The sequence below is a fragment of the Rutidosis leptorrhynchoides genome, chromosome 10 (genome assembly GCF_046630445.1).
Source record: "Rutidosis leptorrhynchoides isolate AG116_Rl617_1_P2 chromosome 10, CSIRO_AGI_Rlap_v1, whole genome shotgun sequence".
NCBI classification, from domain to species: domain Eukaryota; kingdom Viridiplantae; phylum Streptophyta; class Magnoliopsida; order Asterales; family Asteraceae; genus Rutidosis; species Rutidosis leptorrhynchoides.
The window spans coordinates 248,717,391-248,733,628 of record NC_092342.1 but is presented as its reverse complement, the minus strand read 5'-3'; the positions used below and the strand labels follow the sequence as shown (position 1 = coordinate 248,733,628).

Below are 16,238 nucleotides of genomic sequence, written 5' to 3'. Positions count from 1 at the left end.
TCATAAATTCTATAAGTTCTAGTTTCATAAAATCAAGAATACTTCCAAGTTTGCTAGCTTACTTCCATTCTTGACAAAGTGATCATTCAACCTCAAGAAATCTTTCTTATTTACAGTAAGATATCTTTCTACTACAAGGTAATACTCATATTCAAACTTTGATTCAATTTCTATAACTATAACAATCTTATTTCGAGTGGAAATCTTACTTGAACTTGTTTTCGTGTCATGATTCTGCTTCAAGAACTTTCAAGCCATCCAAGGATCCTTTGAAGCTAGATATATTTTTCTTATTTCCAGTAGGTTTATCCACAAAACCTGAGGTAGTAATGATGTTCATAACATTATTCGATTCATATATATAAAACTACCTTATTCGAAGGTTTAAACTTGTAATCACTAGAACATAGTTTAGTTAATTCTAAACTTGTTCGCAAACAAAAGTTAATCCTTCTAACTTAACTTTTAAAATCAACTAAACACATGTTCTATATCTATATGATATGCTAACTTAATGATTTAAAACCTGAAAACACGAAAAACACCGTAAAACTGGATATACGCCGTCGTAGTAACACCGCGGGCTGTTTTGGGTTAGTTAATTAAAAACTATGATAAACTTTGATTTAAAAGTTGTTCTTCTGGAAAAATGATTTTTCTTATGAACATGAAACTATATCCAAAAATAATGATTAAACTCAAAGTGGATATATATGTACTTTGATATATATGTACATATTTGTTATAGGTTCGTGAATCGACCAGTGGCCAAGTCTTACTTCCCGACGAAGTAAAAATCTGTGAAAGTGAGTTATAGTCCCGCTTTTAAAGTCTAATATTTTGGGATGAGAATACATGCAGCTTTATAAATGTTTCACAAAATAGACACAAGTACGCAAAACTACATTCTATGGTTGGATTATTAAACCGAATATCGCCCTTCAAGTCTGCTAGCCTAAGAATTAGAGAAATGGCCCCTAATTGACGCGAATCCTAAAGATAGATCTATTGGGCTTAACAACCCCCATTCAGGTTATGGATGGTTTAGTACTTCGAGATTATTATACAGACGAGAGGTTCTGTTTTGGGGATATTCTATGCATTAAGTTAACGTCAGTTACCAGGTGTTCAACATATGAATGATTTTTATCTCTATGCAGTTTGCGAAATGCCTGATAAGAGATGTGTTATATAAATGAAATCTTGTGGTCTATTATTATGATTTAATAATATGTAGGTTAAACCTATAACTCACCAACAATTTTGTTGACGTTTTAAGCATGTTTATTCTCAGGTGATTATTAAAAGCTTCCGTTGTTGCATACTAAATTAAGGACAAGATTTGGAGTCCATGCTTGTATAATATTGTTTAAAAACTGCATTCGAAGACTTATGTTGATGTGTAATATTATTGTAAACCATTATGTAATGGTCGTATGAAAAACGCTATATTTTAGATTATCATTATTTGATAATCGTCGTAATATTTTAAAGGTTATGGTTTGTTTTAAAATCGAATGCAGTCTTTGAAAAACGTCTCATATAGAGGTCAAAACCTCGCGACGAAATCAATTAATATAGAACGTTTATAATCAATATGAACGGGACATTTCAGTTTCGAGCTATTACTCACATCTTTTGAGGGCACCGGCGATGTGACATTGTGGAATTGATTGATTTGTTGGAATTGACGGATTCGGTAGGGTGAGAGGTCGTGTTGTGCCTGCACACCATCTCGCATTGTAGACTATTACTCACATCTTTTGGGGGCACCGGGGATGTGACATTGTGTGTGACGATTTAATTCGTTATACAATTTGTATGATTTGTTGGATTCGGTAGGGTGAGTGGTTGTATCGTGCCTGCACACCATTTCACATTGTAGGGTGCACATTTGTAGGGTACATCTGGGTCTGCAGGTCCTATGTACAAAATTGTCTGGCGGTTGTATGTGGGACATTGCGACTTTACATGCACACGTATGCGTTTTGTAGGAGCTCGATATGATACTTTTGAAATTATGGATTTGTCGGCTTTATACGAATTGATTTTGATTGATAAGATAATACGAATTTTAAGATTTTATTCGAAAATATATGTTTGGGTCACAAAGACGTGTGTTGAAAATACAAATGTTTGAAAAACTCATATATTATGTTCGTTATTTTATATCCGTTCACTGGGCAATTGGCTCAGCCTTAGTTTTTCCTTTCTTCTACGGCAGGTACTCAGGGTTGATATGGGGAGTGAGAGACTTAGAAGACCTTGAAGATTATGCTTTAAAGATTATAGTTATTTTGAGACTCCTTTAATGATATGTATTTCAAAACTTATTAGAAATTCCAAATTTTTATAACGTTTCAATTCTATGCCGAGTTGGGGTGTTACATACTTACATATATAGATTTGGTTCAAAATAAGTCGAAATTTTTCGGGTCATTACATGCGCGCTCATGAGCATGCGCTGACTGATTAATGAGCAGGCGCTGTCTGATGCGCGCTGAAGAGCATGCGCTAACTGATGTGCGCTGAGGAGTATGCGCTAACTGATGCGCGCTAATGAGCATGCGCTGTCTGATGCGCACTGAAGAGCATGCGCTCGGAGCTATTGCGAGAAGCTGTTGGGAGGAGCTGTTGCGAGGAGCTGTTGGTGTAAGACCGAGAAGAATTTGTGACAGTAGATCACGAGCTAATTGTTTCGAGTCCCACGGATGGTGCCAATTGATCAAGCATAGATTTTCGCCGTTGACAGAACTACACTTGGATAAATGAATGAGGGGTTTTTGGGGTTCAACGACATCAACACTCCGGTCCGGATACCGTGATAACCCGAATCGAGATGATGATCTCGAGAGGGTGGTCGATGGTTGAGGGCCGTCCGGTTCGACCGGGTAGTAGGGCTGCGAGGGAAAAAAAGACTAAGAGGCAAAAACCCTTGGATTTGTGCGTGAGAAGAAAATGATGAGAGAGAATGAGTGAAGAGCAATATAGAGAGAGAAAGATGAGATGGATGGAAAGTGAGGAGGACCCCTCTATTTATAGAGGGGAAGTAGGGTTTTAGGAAACTTGTTGGCTTTTCCTAGCTCAAGCCCAAGTGCAAGTCCAATGAGAAAACATGATAGGCTACACACATACATAAATAGTATTTTTGTCCTTTATTATAGGTCTAATGTGGTCTTCTCCTTATGAGATGACACGATCATCAATTTTGTTCATTATCAGTTTATAGTTTACTATCACCCATTTTCAAGTTAAAGTCAAATGCACTTTATTGATTTGTGATTCAAGGGTGTTGAACTTTAGTGTGTGACAACCAGTGTACAACAACAACAACAAAACTCAATACCACATTAGTGGTGTATAGGGGAGGTGAGATGTAGACAATCTTTCCTCTATCCGAGAATAAAGACAAGTCATTTCTTCACCTAGAGTGAAAACACTCTCAAAAGTAGAGAAAGTCATCCGTCTCTCTATTCGACGGATAGAGAGATTGCTTCCGAGTGGACTTCCGGCCAATAAGTAGGAAAAAATATTAAAAATATTAAATCAGTTAAAAATAAAATTGAGACGCCATGAAAATGGTAAAATCAAATTTTTATGGGTTTTAAATCCTGCCTGAAAATACTTTAGGCTCTAAGAGTCAGTCAAATCGCAAATAAATCGACGCTTGCTGTCGACTCAAAAACTAGAGCCATTGTGACAACCAATGTATACATGAATATTATTGCCTCTTTTGATTATAAATAAAACTTAACTTTTTTATGAGTTTTACTCAATTTACAAAAACTTTTTAAGAGTCAGTCAAATCGCAAATAAAGTGACGCTTGCTGTCGACTCAAAAACTAGAGCCATTGTGACAACCAATGTATACATGAATATTATTGCCTCTTTTGATTATAAATAAAACTTAACTTTTTTATGAGTTTTACTCAATTTACAAAAACTTTTTTATGAGTGTTACTCAATTTACAAAATTATGCTGCAAGTACTATTCAGCTTTGGATGAAATAGAACGGTACTAGCGTACTATTCATAATTATATTGTTTTAGAATTAGGGGTTAATTTGTTAGTTATATAGTATACATGAAGTATACATGATATGTGTGTGTATATAGTGGTTTTATTGTTACAATGGAAACTTAATAGCCAAGGAGGCTACTTTGCTATTGTTGTCGCACAAGCAGCTTCTTAAACTGCCATTGTACAAGTGTGTATCTTGCTCGATGATGGGACATCCAACATATTGATGAGGTCAATTGGTCAACGTAGTGAACCAATATGATTTCCAATTCTCTTCATTATTTTGAGATTTAAGTATTATGTATTGATTAATATACCTATATACCTATTTAGGTTTAAGAAATAGGTTATTTAAAAAAAGTTGAGGTTTTACTCACGTTGAAAGTAGTTGTATGAATGACTTATGGTTAGTTTTTTTTGTTATTACATTTGATTGTAACTTTTTGTTTGTTCTTTTACATAAAATCTGGGATGCCAATATTATTTGAGAAGGCCGGATGATAATGCTAAAAACGAACATATATTTCATAGCATTATCCCTCAAGAAAGACAAGCTTTTAGTTACAATTGTTCTATTTACAAGTGATATTCGTTTAAATAATAAAAGGTGAAGACAAAAGACAGATTCGACGAATTGAAGACGCAAACGATCAAAAAGCTAAAAAGTATAAAGTACAATCAAAGTGGTTCAAATTATTGATGAGAAACGTCTCAAAATTACAAGAGTACAAGACGCAAAACGCAAAATACAAGATATTAAATTGTACGCAAGGACGTTCGAAAATCTAGAACCGGGACCAGAGTCAACTCTCAACGCTCGACGCAACGGACTAAAAATTACAAGTCAACTATGCACATGAATATAATATAATATATAATTAATTCTTAAAATTATTTATATATTATATTATTTAATAAAACCGTCGGCAAGAAGCAAACAATCGAATGTGAGCTGGAATCCCAGGCCATGCGATCGCATGGCCAGCAAGAACAATCTCCATGCGATCGCATGGCAGCAAATATCTGGCCACATCTATAAATTTCGCAGTTTTTGATCGAATGTTTACACATCTTTTTCTTTCCTCTCCCTCACACGATATATATTTATATTTATTATAATTTTAATATTAAAGTTTAATAATAAGGGTATGTTAGCGAATGGTGTAAGTGTGTAAGTCGAAATTCTGTTCGTATAACGCTACGCTATTATTAATCATTGTAAGTTATGTTCAACCTTTTTAAACTAATGTCTCGTAGCTAAGTTATTATTATGCTTATTTAAATTGAAGTAATCGTGATGTTGGGCTAAATATTAAAAACGGGGTAATTGGGCTTTGTACCATAATTGGGGTTTGGACAAAAGAACGACACTTGTGAAAATTAGACTATGGGCTATTAATGGGCTTTAAATTTGTTTAATTGAATGATAGTTTGTTAATTTAATATAAAGATTTACAATTGGACGTACCTATAAATAACCATATATACTCGATCGGACACGATGGGCGGGATATTTATAAGTACTAATAATCGTCCATTTAACCGGACAAAGGAATGGATTAATAGTCAATGGACTTATTAAAACGGGGGTGAATTATATACAAGGAAAATTGGTGTAATTATAGTTTAAGTCCCCAATTAGTTGGAATATTTGACTTCGGATATAAGAATAATTTGACGAGGACACTCGCACTTTATATTTATGACTGATGGACTGTTATGGACAAAAACCAGACGGACATATTGAATAATCCAGGACAAAAGACAATTAACCCATTGTAATAAACTAAAATCAACACGTCAAACATCATGATTACGGAAGTTTAAATAAGCATAATTCCTTTATTTCATATTTAATTGCACTTTTAATTATCGCACTTTAATTTATTGTCATTTTAATTATCGTACTTTTTAATTATCGCAATTTTATTTATTGTCATTTTATTTATAGCACTTTAATTTATTGCAATTTTATTATTGTCATTTACTTTACGCTTTAAATTAAGTCTTTTATATTTTTAATATTTTACATTAGGTTTTAACTGCGACTAAAGTTTTGAAATCGACAAACCGGTCATTAAACGGTAAAAACCCCCTTTTATAATAATAATACTACTAATATATATATATTTATATTTATACAAATATAGTTTTAAAAATATAGCGTTAAACTTGGCTAGCTCCCTGTGGAACGAACCGGACTTACTAAAAAATACACTACTGTACGATTAGGTACACTGCCTATAAGTGTTGTAGCAAGGTTTAGGTATATCCACTCTATAAATAAATAAATAACTTGTGTAAAATTGTATCGTATTTAATAATATTTTGTAATAAAAATATAACTATTTCGTATACACCTCTACGCACATCACCGGATTATAAAAGTTACAAAGAGTTTTTTTTCAAGGGTAAGAGCATTAGTGACATTCAAGTTTTTAACTTTTAAATTTAAACGAGTTACTGTAAAAGTGATTTTTTTTTCTTCTAACTTTGAAGGAAGCATTGGGAAATCTTTTGTTAACGGTGAACAAGGTAAATGACCTCGTGCAGAACTTTGAAGGCTATGCAAAATACACAATTAGTGGATGGCCGTAAAATAGTAATTGTGTTATTGTAACATAATTCTATGAAAATTACAAGCTTGGATACTATGGTAACATGTGTTACTATTAGATCTTAATGAAAAATATTAATTTTCATATTTGACTACTTGGAGTGTTATATGTTTTTTTCGAATGAACCAGTGAATTCACGAGTCTTTGAACTTAGGCGGAGGGAATATTTGATTTTAAACAAATCCGTGAATTCACAGGTCTTTTTTAAGTTAGAGTTTTCAATATGTACCCATTCATAGTTAAATTTGTTTAGTGATATGTTTTTATGAAAATCATAACCCATTTACATTTATGGTAGTTGTCTTTGTGTACGCTTTTGATGATTGATGAATGTGTTTGTGCTCACAGTTAATGTTGACCCATGGAAGTGGAAAACAATTGGAAGACGCAAGTGTCGATATGTAACAGTTTCAGGTAATCGGGTTATTGAAGAAGATCTATATATTAATATATATTTGATAAGTTCTTTTATTGTGGGTTCTAACTATATTTTAATATTTTGTGTATGGCAGTGGAATTGGAAGGTAAGGAGATGCGTGGAGGAGAAAGTAGAAATTATGGTGAAGAGATGGTGAAATCTTCATTTTAACTATATAACATATTATTCAACTGATTCGTTTAAACAACCTCGTAGTTCCACGGGTTCTTTCACAAGTTAACTAATATGAAAGGTGTTTTTATTAGAAACCCGACTTATGCGCAGTCAGTGGCGAAGGTTATATAGGGCAGGGGTGGGCTCCAGCCACCCCAAAAACTTTTGTACTAAGTAGCAAATTTTTTTTTTTTTTGGGACTATATGTAGTAAGTTTGAATTCTAGCCCTCTCAAATCATAATTTAATTAATAAGTATCCAATTAATTTAATTCATAAGCATCCAGTTAAAAAATAAAACCCCATCTCCTTTATCGATTACCCCTTTGCTCTTGCTTCATCTATTAATGTGCAGACCACCAAAAAATGTCTACAAGTTCATCTCCTATTCTCCTTTTATCTTCTAGTATCTTTGTTAGTATTATAGTATTATTGTTTATTGTTTAATTGTTTATAGTATATATTAATATAATATTATTTAGTTGTCTACTTTTCTTCAGTAACCTAATTAGCCATTTGCCCATTTAAATTATAAGAATTAACAATTAACAACGATAATGAGTTGATGACGATTGTTGTTATGTATTAGTATTATTATTAATATTAATTATATTTTCATATTGATATTGATTGATACAGTCCTTATGATTTTTCATGCTTTATGTATGTTTTTTTCAAAATATTCTCTATTTGCTTTAACTGATATTTTTAACCCTTTATTTTGTAAGGAGGTAAAAAGACACAACTAAAAAAAATTACTTCATTCTTTAAGAGACAATCTAATAACATTATAGAAGATGAAACTCAGGAGGCTAAACGTTCCAAAGCTTCCACTGATGAGGAACAAGTTGAGCACCCAAATCAATCGGATGAGCCACAACATCAAAATCAACCAAGCGAGCATCCTGCTGAAAGGCTCGATAATGTGGAAGTGGATTATGATTTTTTGGAAAGAGATCCTGGGAAACGACAACCAATTTGGAAGTATCCAATCATTCAAGAAGAACTAGTAAGGCGAAGTTATTTAAAAGCAGGGCCTTTTCAAGTTCGTTTGAATAAGTATCCCTTTAAAGGCAAAGATAAGCGTAGATTTCAATACTCGTGGTTCAATATATTTCTGAATTGGTTAGAGTATTCACCCACAACAGATTCTGCTTATTGCTTCATTTGTTACTTATATAGTGACAAACCAAATGTTCGAAGTGGTACGGATGCTTTCACTATTAAAGATTCAACAATTGAAAAAAAGTTAATAATGGAAATAATTGTGCATTTCTAAAGCATATTGGTAGTTCACAACATAGAGTTGCCGTTCTATTTTGTGAGAATTTATTGAACACGAAAGCACACATTCAAAATTTGATAGTAAAGAAAAATGAGGAGGAACGCTTAAAGAATCGTATAAGATTGAAAGCTTCAGTGGATGTAGTTCCTTGGTTGACATTCCAAGCTTGTGCTTTTAGAGGGCATGATGAAACGGTTGACTCAAAAAATCGTGGTAACTTTATTGAGTTGTTAAAACTTTTAGCCTCATATGATGATGAAGTTTCTAAGGTCGTATTACAGAATGCTCCGTATAACTCAAGATACACTTCAAGTGATATTCAAAAAGAAATATTGAGTTTTATTGGAAATAAGGTTCGGAAACATATTCGAAATGAAGTGGGTAATTCTTACTTTTGTATTATGGTTGATGAGGCACTAGATGAGGCTAAACGGGAGCAAATGGCCATAGCTTTAAGATTTGTAGATAAAGATAGGATTATAAGATAGAGGTTTTTAGATGTGGTACACGTAATGGACACATCCGCAATGTCTCTTAAATTAAATTTGTGGAAGACACTTCTTCAATATGAGTTTGACACTAGTAAAATTCGCAGTCAAGGTTACGATGGTGCTAGTAACATGAGAGGAGAATGGAATGGCCTACAAGCACTTGTTATTAAGGAGTGCCCGTATGCATACTATGTTCATTGTTTCGCTCATAGATTACAACTCGCATTAGTTGCTGCTTCAAGAGAAGTTATACCGGTTCATCAGTTTTTCAATAAGCTTGGTAGTATTATTAATGTAATATGTGCTTCTAGTAAGCGTCATGATGAGCTACAAAAATCTAAGGCATTAGAGATTAAACGTTTATTGGAACTTGGTGAAATTCAAGCAGGTAAGGGTGGAAATCAAATTGGGACCTTGAAACGAGCAGGTGATATGCGTTGGGGTTCTCACTTTGATTCAGTTTGTAACTTACTTAGGATGTTTAATGCTACTCGTGTAGTTTTGGAGGGTATAATTAAAGACAGCTCTGTATATTCTCAGCGTGCTGATGCTGATGAAGCCTTCATTTATCTGACGTCATTTGAGTTTGTTTTTATTTTACACTTGATGAAGGAAATAATGGGGAGGGCTAATATTTTATCTCAAGAATTACAAAAGAAATCCCAAGATATTGGCAATGCCATTTCGTTAGTGTCAACAATAAAGGTAAGCTTGAACGACTTCGGAAATAATGGATGGGAATTTTTCTTTGAACAGGTAAAATATTTCTGCGCAAAACACAATATTGAAATGCCTGATTTTGGTGATATGTACAAGTCTGGTCGATATCGCCCTCATCAAAAAGACAATCATGTTACCGTTGAGCATTTTTATCGAGTAGATATATTTATTTGTGCACTGGACAAACAATCACATGAGTTGGCTTTTAGATTTGATAATAATGCCACTGAATTATTAACTCTTAGCTCTGCTTTAGTCCCTAGAAAACAATCGGATATGTTAAGCATTGATCAGATTTGCTCTCTTGTTCAGAAGTATTATCCCATCGATTTTACTGAGCAAGAAATTATTCGGTTGAGGTATGAATTGGAGTTGTTCAATATTGAGAAGTCAAATAATCAAACACTATCTGGTATTTCTACTATTTCTGAGCTATGTAGAATCCTTGTAGAAAGTAAAAAGTGTGAGGCATATGGTTTGATTGAAAGATTAACGCGACTCATTTTGACACTTCCGGTTTCCACTGCTACAACCGAGAGAGCATTTTCAGCCATGAAGTTATGTAAGAATCGACTTCGCAATAAGATGTCTGATGATTTTCTTGCATCGAACTTGGTGGTTTACATCGAAAAAGAAATTGCAGAATTGTTTGATTCGAAGACTGTAATCGATGAGTTTAAAGACCTTAAGGGTCGTCGAGCTCAGCTATAGTATTTTTGTGCTCAACATTAATCATTATGTATGTCTTATTTTGAACTTTACGTATGCTTTATCTATATAAAAGGACCATGTGTTTTGTTTGAATTATTTCGCCCCCCCCCCCCCCAATGTTTATGTTCAAACTTCGCCACTGTGCGCAGTGGCGGTACTTAAGGTATCCCAAATGTGGTGTCCGCCCACCCTGGATTTTACGGAACAAAAATTTTTACACTAAAAAAAATTTACTAAAAAATAAGGTTTTTTTTAGTGTTCGTCCCTGCTGACTATGAAAAAATTAAAAAAAAATTAATTCAAGTTCCCGCCGCTGCTTATGCGTCAAATCATGATTTCTTTCCATAAATAAATGAGTGGAATTAACGTTTGTTAAACTCTTATAATGTCAAAGGAGTCGAGTTCATACTTATAGTTAGGAGAGTGATCATCACACACTACTTTTTAATCCATACACACCTAATTGGCTATTATACCCTTATTTATGTTTAGAATAATATTAGAAGTTCAACTCCCTAAATAAATGTAGGGATATAAGCGGAAGTTTATGATACAAAAGTGTGTATAGATCAAAAAGTGGTGTGTGAGAATTACCTCCCACTTACTTATTAGTTATTATATTAATTTTAAAATGATTGTGTTAAAGTCTGAACTCTTTAAATTTTACTTGAGCGTAGTCGAGATCGAGTTTAATCGAACTTTAACTCGAACTCGAACTCGACTCAACTAATTTACTATTAACGAGGTGAGTGTAAATTAGGGATTATTGATATTGTGCTTAAATATTATTCTTATGATAGAATCCTATTTAAATTAAAAATAATTAAAAAAATAATTAAAAATAATAATAATAATTAAAGTTTTGCGGATATTGATACTGTCTTGGCATCCTAGCTAATTGTATAGGTGTGTGTTTTAAATTTGCAAACTTATGTGAAAACTTGTACTCTCTCTGTTTCATTTCTAGTGTTCATTTTTTCAAAGTCTTTTTTTTGTTTAACTTTAACTCAAAATATTTTTGTTTGTATTATATATTATTTAATTAAATTTATATGAGTGGATTGATGTTTAAATGTGTTTTGATTGATATAATTTTCATCAAATAATATATAACACAAATAAAAATATTTCGAGTTAAAGTTGATCAAAAAAGACTTTAAAAGTCAAATGGAGACTATTGGAATGAGACGGAGGGAGTATCATTTATGGATAGCATTGTTTCAGCTAAGGGTGTCTATCGGTTCGGTTTTCAGTTTTGTGGATTATTCGATTTTGAAACTTTTAAATCAAAACCGAAAACCAAACCGAAATCGAATTCAAATATCAAAAGCGAAACCGAAACCAAACGAAAAATCGAATTTGAGTTCGGTTTGGTTTCGGCTAAAAACGAATTTAACTTTCAAAATTAATTTTTTACCTTTTCCCTACGAGATGAACAAACATTATCGTATTAACTTTGTAATAATATCATACTAAACTAATATATATGATTGAACGTATATATACGAATTTACAAAATACAATAAGCTTATAAAATATCATAATATAATACATATTATATCAAGAAAATAAATAAATTCAATAACCAAGAGAAAGTCGATTTGAATTGATTACATATATAAGAATGTAGATGGAAAGAAATTAGAAAATATATGAATTAATAATCTAAATATGATATCAAATTATAATAAACATACTTCGATTTGAAAAGGTAAATTATCTACTCAAATCCTAAATATAACACATGTACATAGGGATGGCAATGGATCGGATATGGATCGGGTGATGCTGTATCCACATCCATATCCATTTAGTTTTTGTTCATCCATCCATATCCATATCCATTTAGTTTCAAGTTATCCATCCATATCCATATCCATATCCAGTGGATTAAGCGGGTTAATGGATATCCAATGGATTTTAAAAAAATGTTATGATATTTTCGAATATGCTATTAAAATAAAAACCTAGTATAGCAAAAATAAATATAACATGAAATACTTAGATTCTATCAATAAAAATGTGTAATATTTGTTAAGGATATAACATAATTTATTAAATTTACTATAAAATATAGATTATTGTAACACCCCGTTTTCCCCGTATATGATATTGAGGTATGTCGTGTATGTACGACTAGTGTATGAAAGATTTGAAGCGTATTCGTGTGTTAAAGTTCATGTACGTGGAAAATGATCAGACCATGCTTTGGGTCGCGGCGCGGCAGAAGGGGCCGCGGCGCGGCATACAACTGGTTTCAGTTTTCAGAAAGCATGTTAAGATAGGCACCAGACCACGGCCAAGGTCGCAGTGCGACAGAATGGGCCGCGGTGCGGCGATTAACTAGTTTCAGAATCAGGAGGCATGTCAAGGCAACCACCAGACCACGTTATATGTCACGGCGCGACGGTTGAAGGCCGCGGCACGGTAATACTGACGAACTGGTTCCTGTTTTCGCAATATTAAAGGAAATATAAGGGCATTTTGGTCATTTCGCGTATGTGCCAGATTGGGATCTTAAATCCCATCCACTCATTCATTTTCTTTATTTCTTTTTCCTTTTCTTTCTATTTTTCTCTCAAAACTTCAAAACCCCATTTGATTCAAAGTGAGATTGGAAAGGAAGGAACGGGATTCGATCTTTGTCATAGGAGGCAACTTTGTTCTCCTCGTTCTTAGCTTCAAGGTGATACAAGCTGTAAACTCGAACTCCGAATTTTATTTTCGTGTTCTTCATCTAAATTTAGGGTTTTTGATTGTATGTTCATACATGGAACCCCACTAGTTGTTAATGGAAGATAATAACCATGATTCAGGTTTATTAGTGATGAAGGCGGGTTTTGGGTTGGTTGATGATTTAGCCTTGTTTAGGGCTTTAAATAGAGTTTAATCACTATGATTAGTGATTATGGAAGTGTTGGAACTCTCTTGGGTGTGTTTGGTTGACTAATTTTAAAATGGGTCAAAATTAGGGTTTAGGTGTTAAATTGGGCAAGATTGGTATTTAACACTTGTGATTGGGTTTAATTGGTGCATTAGGACCATTGTCACTAGTGTTAGTGATTATTGGTTAGTTTGGGCGCGGTTTGTGCTTGGAGGTGCATTTGGGTCGAGATTGCACTAGTTTTCAATTTGGGTTGGTTTGTAAATCTACCCTAATTGTGTTGTTTGTATTGTGTTAATGGAATAGTTACATTCCATCGGCGAGTTGCGGATTATTCAGTAGCATTCATCAAGGCGATAAGGTGAGTGTTAATATCCTATGTGCATATATATGTGTAGGATGGGTGCGGGTCGAGTGAAGTGATTCTCGGCTATAGAGCTCACTTCAAATGTAGGTGGATTTGATAGACTTGTGTATGGGTCCAATTGGCACGGTTGTGCGTTTTGGTTGACCACCTTTGGCGAGGTGCACACTTTGCGTGTACGTTATCACATGTGCTTGTGATATGGATTATTTAACCCAAATGGCGAAGGGTTTTGATATTGAGAAGTGAGTCATGTGTGGATTCGGATTCACGATGACGCGTGTAGTTCGGTCATCTTATTGAGGTAGTGATCTCGTGTGGTTTCGGATTCACTAAGGCTCGTGTAGTTCGACCAACCTCGATGTTGTTGTGTGATTGAAGATAGTAGTCTCTTGTGGATACGGATTTACTAAGGCTCGTGTAGTTCGGCCAATCTTCATTCGGTAATTGGTAATCGGTTTTGGTATTGGGTTAAGGGGTTAACCTTAGACGTTTATATATTGTTTCATATATTGTCGTATTGTTGTGTTTCATATATTGTCGTATTATTGTTCACATCGTCGGTGAACTTATATTTGTTGTTATTTTAGCTTGTTGCTTAGTGATCGCACGGTATGCTTAGCTTATCTTAGCTTGAATTTATGCTTGGATGCTCCGGTATGCGTTAATTGATTATTTGTGTGGCGTGTCCATTTTATGCATATATATGTATGTAGTATATTCTCACTCACTAAGCGTTAGCTTACCCTCTCGTTGTTTACATTTTTATAGATTTGCATGGAGGCGGTGGCTCGGGTAAGCATGGGGACTAGTTGACTTGCGTAGTTTGCTTTAGAATATGTGCTTTTGGATCGATTAGGATTGGGTAGCGTATCCCCAATCACCATGTTCGGTTTTGTTGGACATTAAAATAGTCGGGTCGTGTTTGCCCGTTCGGATATTTAAACTATGTATTAAATGTTTTAAAAGTTTATTGAACTTATTATTGTATTAAAGATGTTTTCGGAAACATAATTGGGACCTAAACATTAATGTATTAAAGAAAATTTTTTACGGGCCGGTTTAAATACGGGTTGGGTTGTTTCAAGTGGTATCAGAGCATGGTCTATGGGATTTAGGCAACTTGAGATAGGTGCCTAGACTTAGACTTTTGTGTGTGCTTATTTGTTGCGGGACTTGTAGGTGTACGGGTCAGAATGGAACTTGGTTAGTGCCTTAGTGCGTAGGTGAACTAATTAGGATTTTAGCTTGTGTTGTGATGTAATTCTTGCGTGTGTTTATAACGCGTAGAATTTTCGTTGTGTTGGTTTATATCATCGAGCGAGGCGGTCATTGTACTAACGAGTTGAGACGATGTGTGTGCGTAATAAGGACTTGCAAACCTTATTACGGGTGCAAATCATGTCTAACAAGTGATATACGACGAGTGTTGAGCAAGATGGGGCGATGTTGTGCGTGTGGTTTTATACGTTCGTGGACTAATCGTTTTGCATTCTTTAGAATGACGACGCGAAACGAGATCGAGACGAATAACGACGAGTTTAACACTAGAGTTGCGGCCGCCGTTGCGGCCGCCGTTGCGGAGCAAATGGGTGCGTTTCGAGAAGAAATGGATAGGAAGTATTCCGAATTTTAGAGTAGTGGTGAAATGGAGCGTTGTCTCAAGAGCTTCATGAGGACTAAACCCCCGATGTATGACGGGAAACCGGATCCTTTGGTAAGCACAACTTGGATCTCGGATGTCGAAGGGTATTTTCGTACTATTGAATATCCTCCCGAGAAGAGGACAAGACTCGCTACTAGTTTGTTGCGAGGTAGGGCGAAGGATTGGTTGGATGGTAAGATTGATCTTATCGGTGGTGAGCCATTTATGGCGTTATCGCGGGACGAGTTTAAGGAGGAATTCTTTGAAGAGTTCCGGACATCAGTTGACTTGTCGAAATTGCGTAATGAGTTGCGAAATTTGCAACAGGGTTCTATGAATTTGAATACTCTCAAGACGGCCTTTATGGCGAAGGCTTGTTTTTGCCAGGAGTATTTGGGGAATGATCGTTTGTTGATGGAGGATTTATATCGGACTATGAATGATGACTTGAAGAATAAAATTAGCCGGGGTTACGCGAAGTCGTTTGCATAGTTATTCGCGGTGGCTAGGGGTTTCGAGTCGTATTCGCGATCGAAGATGGGTGAACCTTTAAGTGAGAGAAGGGTTGTTTCGTATGGTGCTCCAAGTAAGAGGACTAAGGGTCCGAGTGTGAGCACGGGTAGTATACGGACGGATATATCGGATTCTAGTGCGTCTAGGTGTTACAATTGTGGCGTGAGGGGTCACAAGTCTTAGGAATGTTCGGTGCCAAAGTGTAATGGCACGGTGTGTTTCAATTGCCAAGAGGAAGGACATCGTAAGTCGGAGTGTCCCGAGTTAGCGGGGACGGGTGCGGCAAGGAGACGTTAAGGTACGTTTTGTTTTAATAAATATGTCCTTTGATTATTTATTTCGTGTCGATGAGTTTGGGTTTGTTAAATGCCTTGTGTTGTGCATAGTATTGTTAG

The 16,238-nt window shown here is 34.8% G+C and overlaps 2 protein-coding genes across 2 annotated transcripts; both read left to right on the top strand.

The window, feature by feature from the left end:
• Positions 1-6,965: 6,965 nt before the first annotated feature.
• LOC139870944 (uncharacterized) lies at positions 6,966-9,003 on the top strand. The gene is made up of 5 exons (XM_071858704.1): positions 6,966-7,053; positions 7,152-7,210; positions 7,324-7,405; positions 7,959-8,478; positions 8,523-9,003. Exons 1-5 carry the CDS (start codon positions 6,966-6,968, stop codon positions 9,001-9,003), a joined length of 1,230 nt encoding a protein of 409 aa, XP_071714805.1.
• A 24-nt stretch (positions 9,004-9,027) lies between these two features.
• LOC139870943 (uncharacterized) lies at positions 9,028-10,437 on the top strand. Its single transcript, XM_071858702.1, has one exon. The coding sequence runs from the start codon at positions 9,028-9,030 to the stop codon at positions 10,435-10,437; it is 1,410 nt and encodes a 469-aa protein (XP_071714803.1).
• Positions 10,438-16,238: the final 5,801 nt, after the last annotated feature.

Excerpts from the sequence above, each read along its gene's own strand:
- LOC139870943 (XM_071858702.1), top strand. The coding sequence starts at position 9,028 with ATGGACACATCCGCAATGTCTCTTAAATTAAATTTGTGGAAGACACTT.
- LOC139870944 (XM_071858704.1), top strand. The coding sequence starts at position 6,966 with ATGAATGTGTTTGTGCTCACAGTTAATGTTGACCCATGGAAGTGGAAA. Across the intron at positions 7,054-7,151 it reads TCGATATGTAACAGTTTCAG|TGGAATTGGAAGGTAAGGAG; the intron begins GTAATCGGGTTA and ends TGTGTATGGCAG. Across the intron at positions 7,406-7,958 it reads CCCAAAAACTTTTGTACTAA|GAGGTAAAAAGACACAACTA; the intron begins GTAGCAAATTTT and ends TTATTTTGTAAG.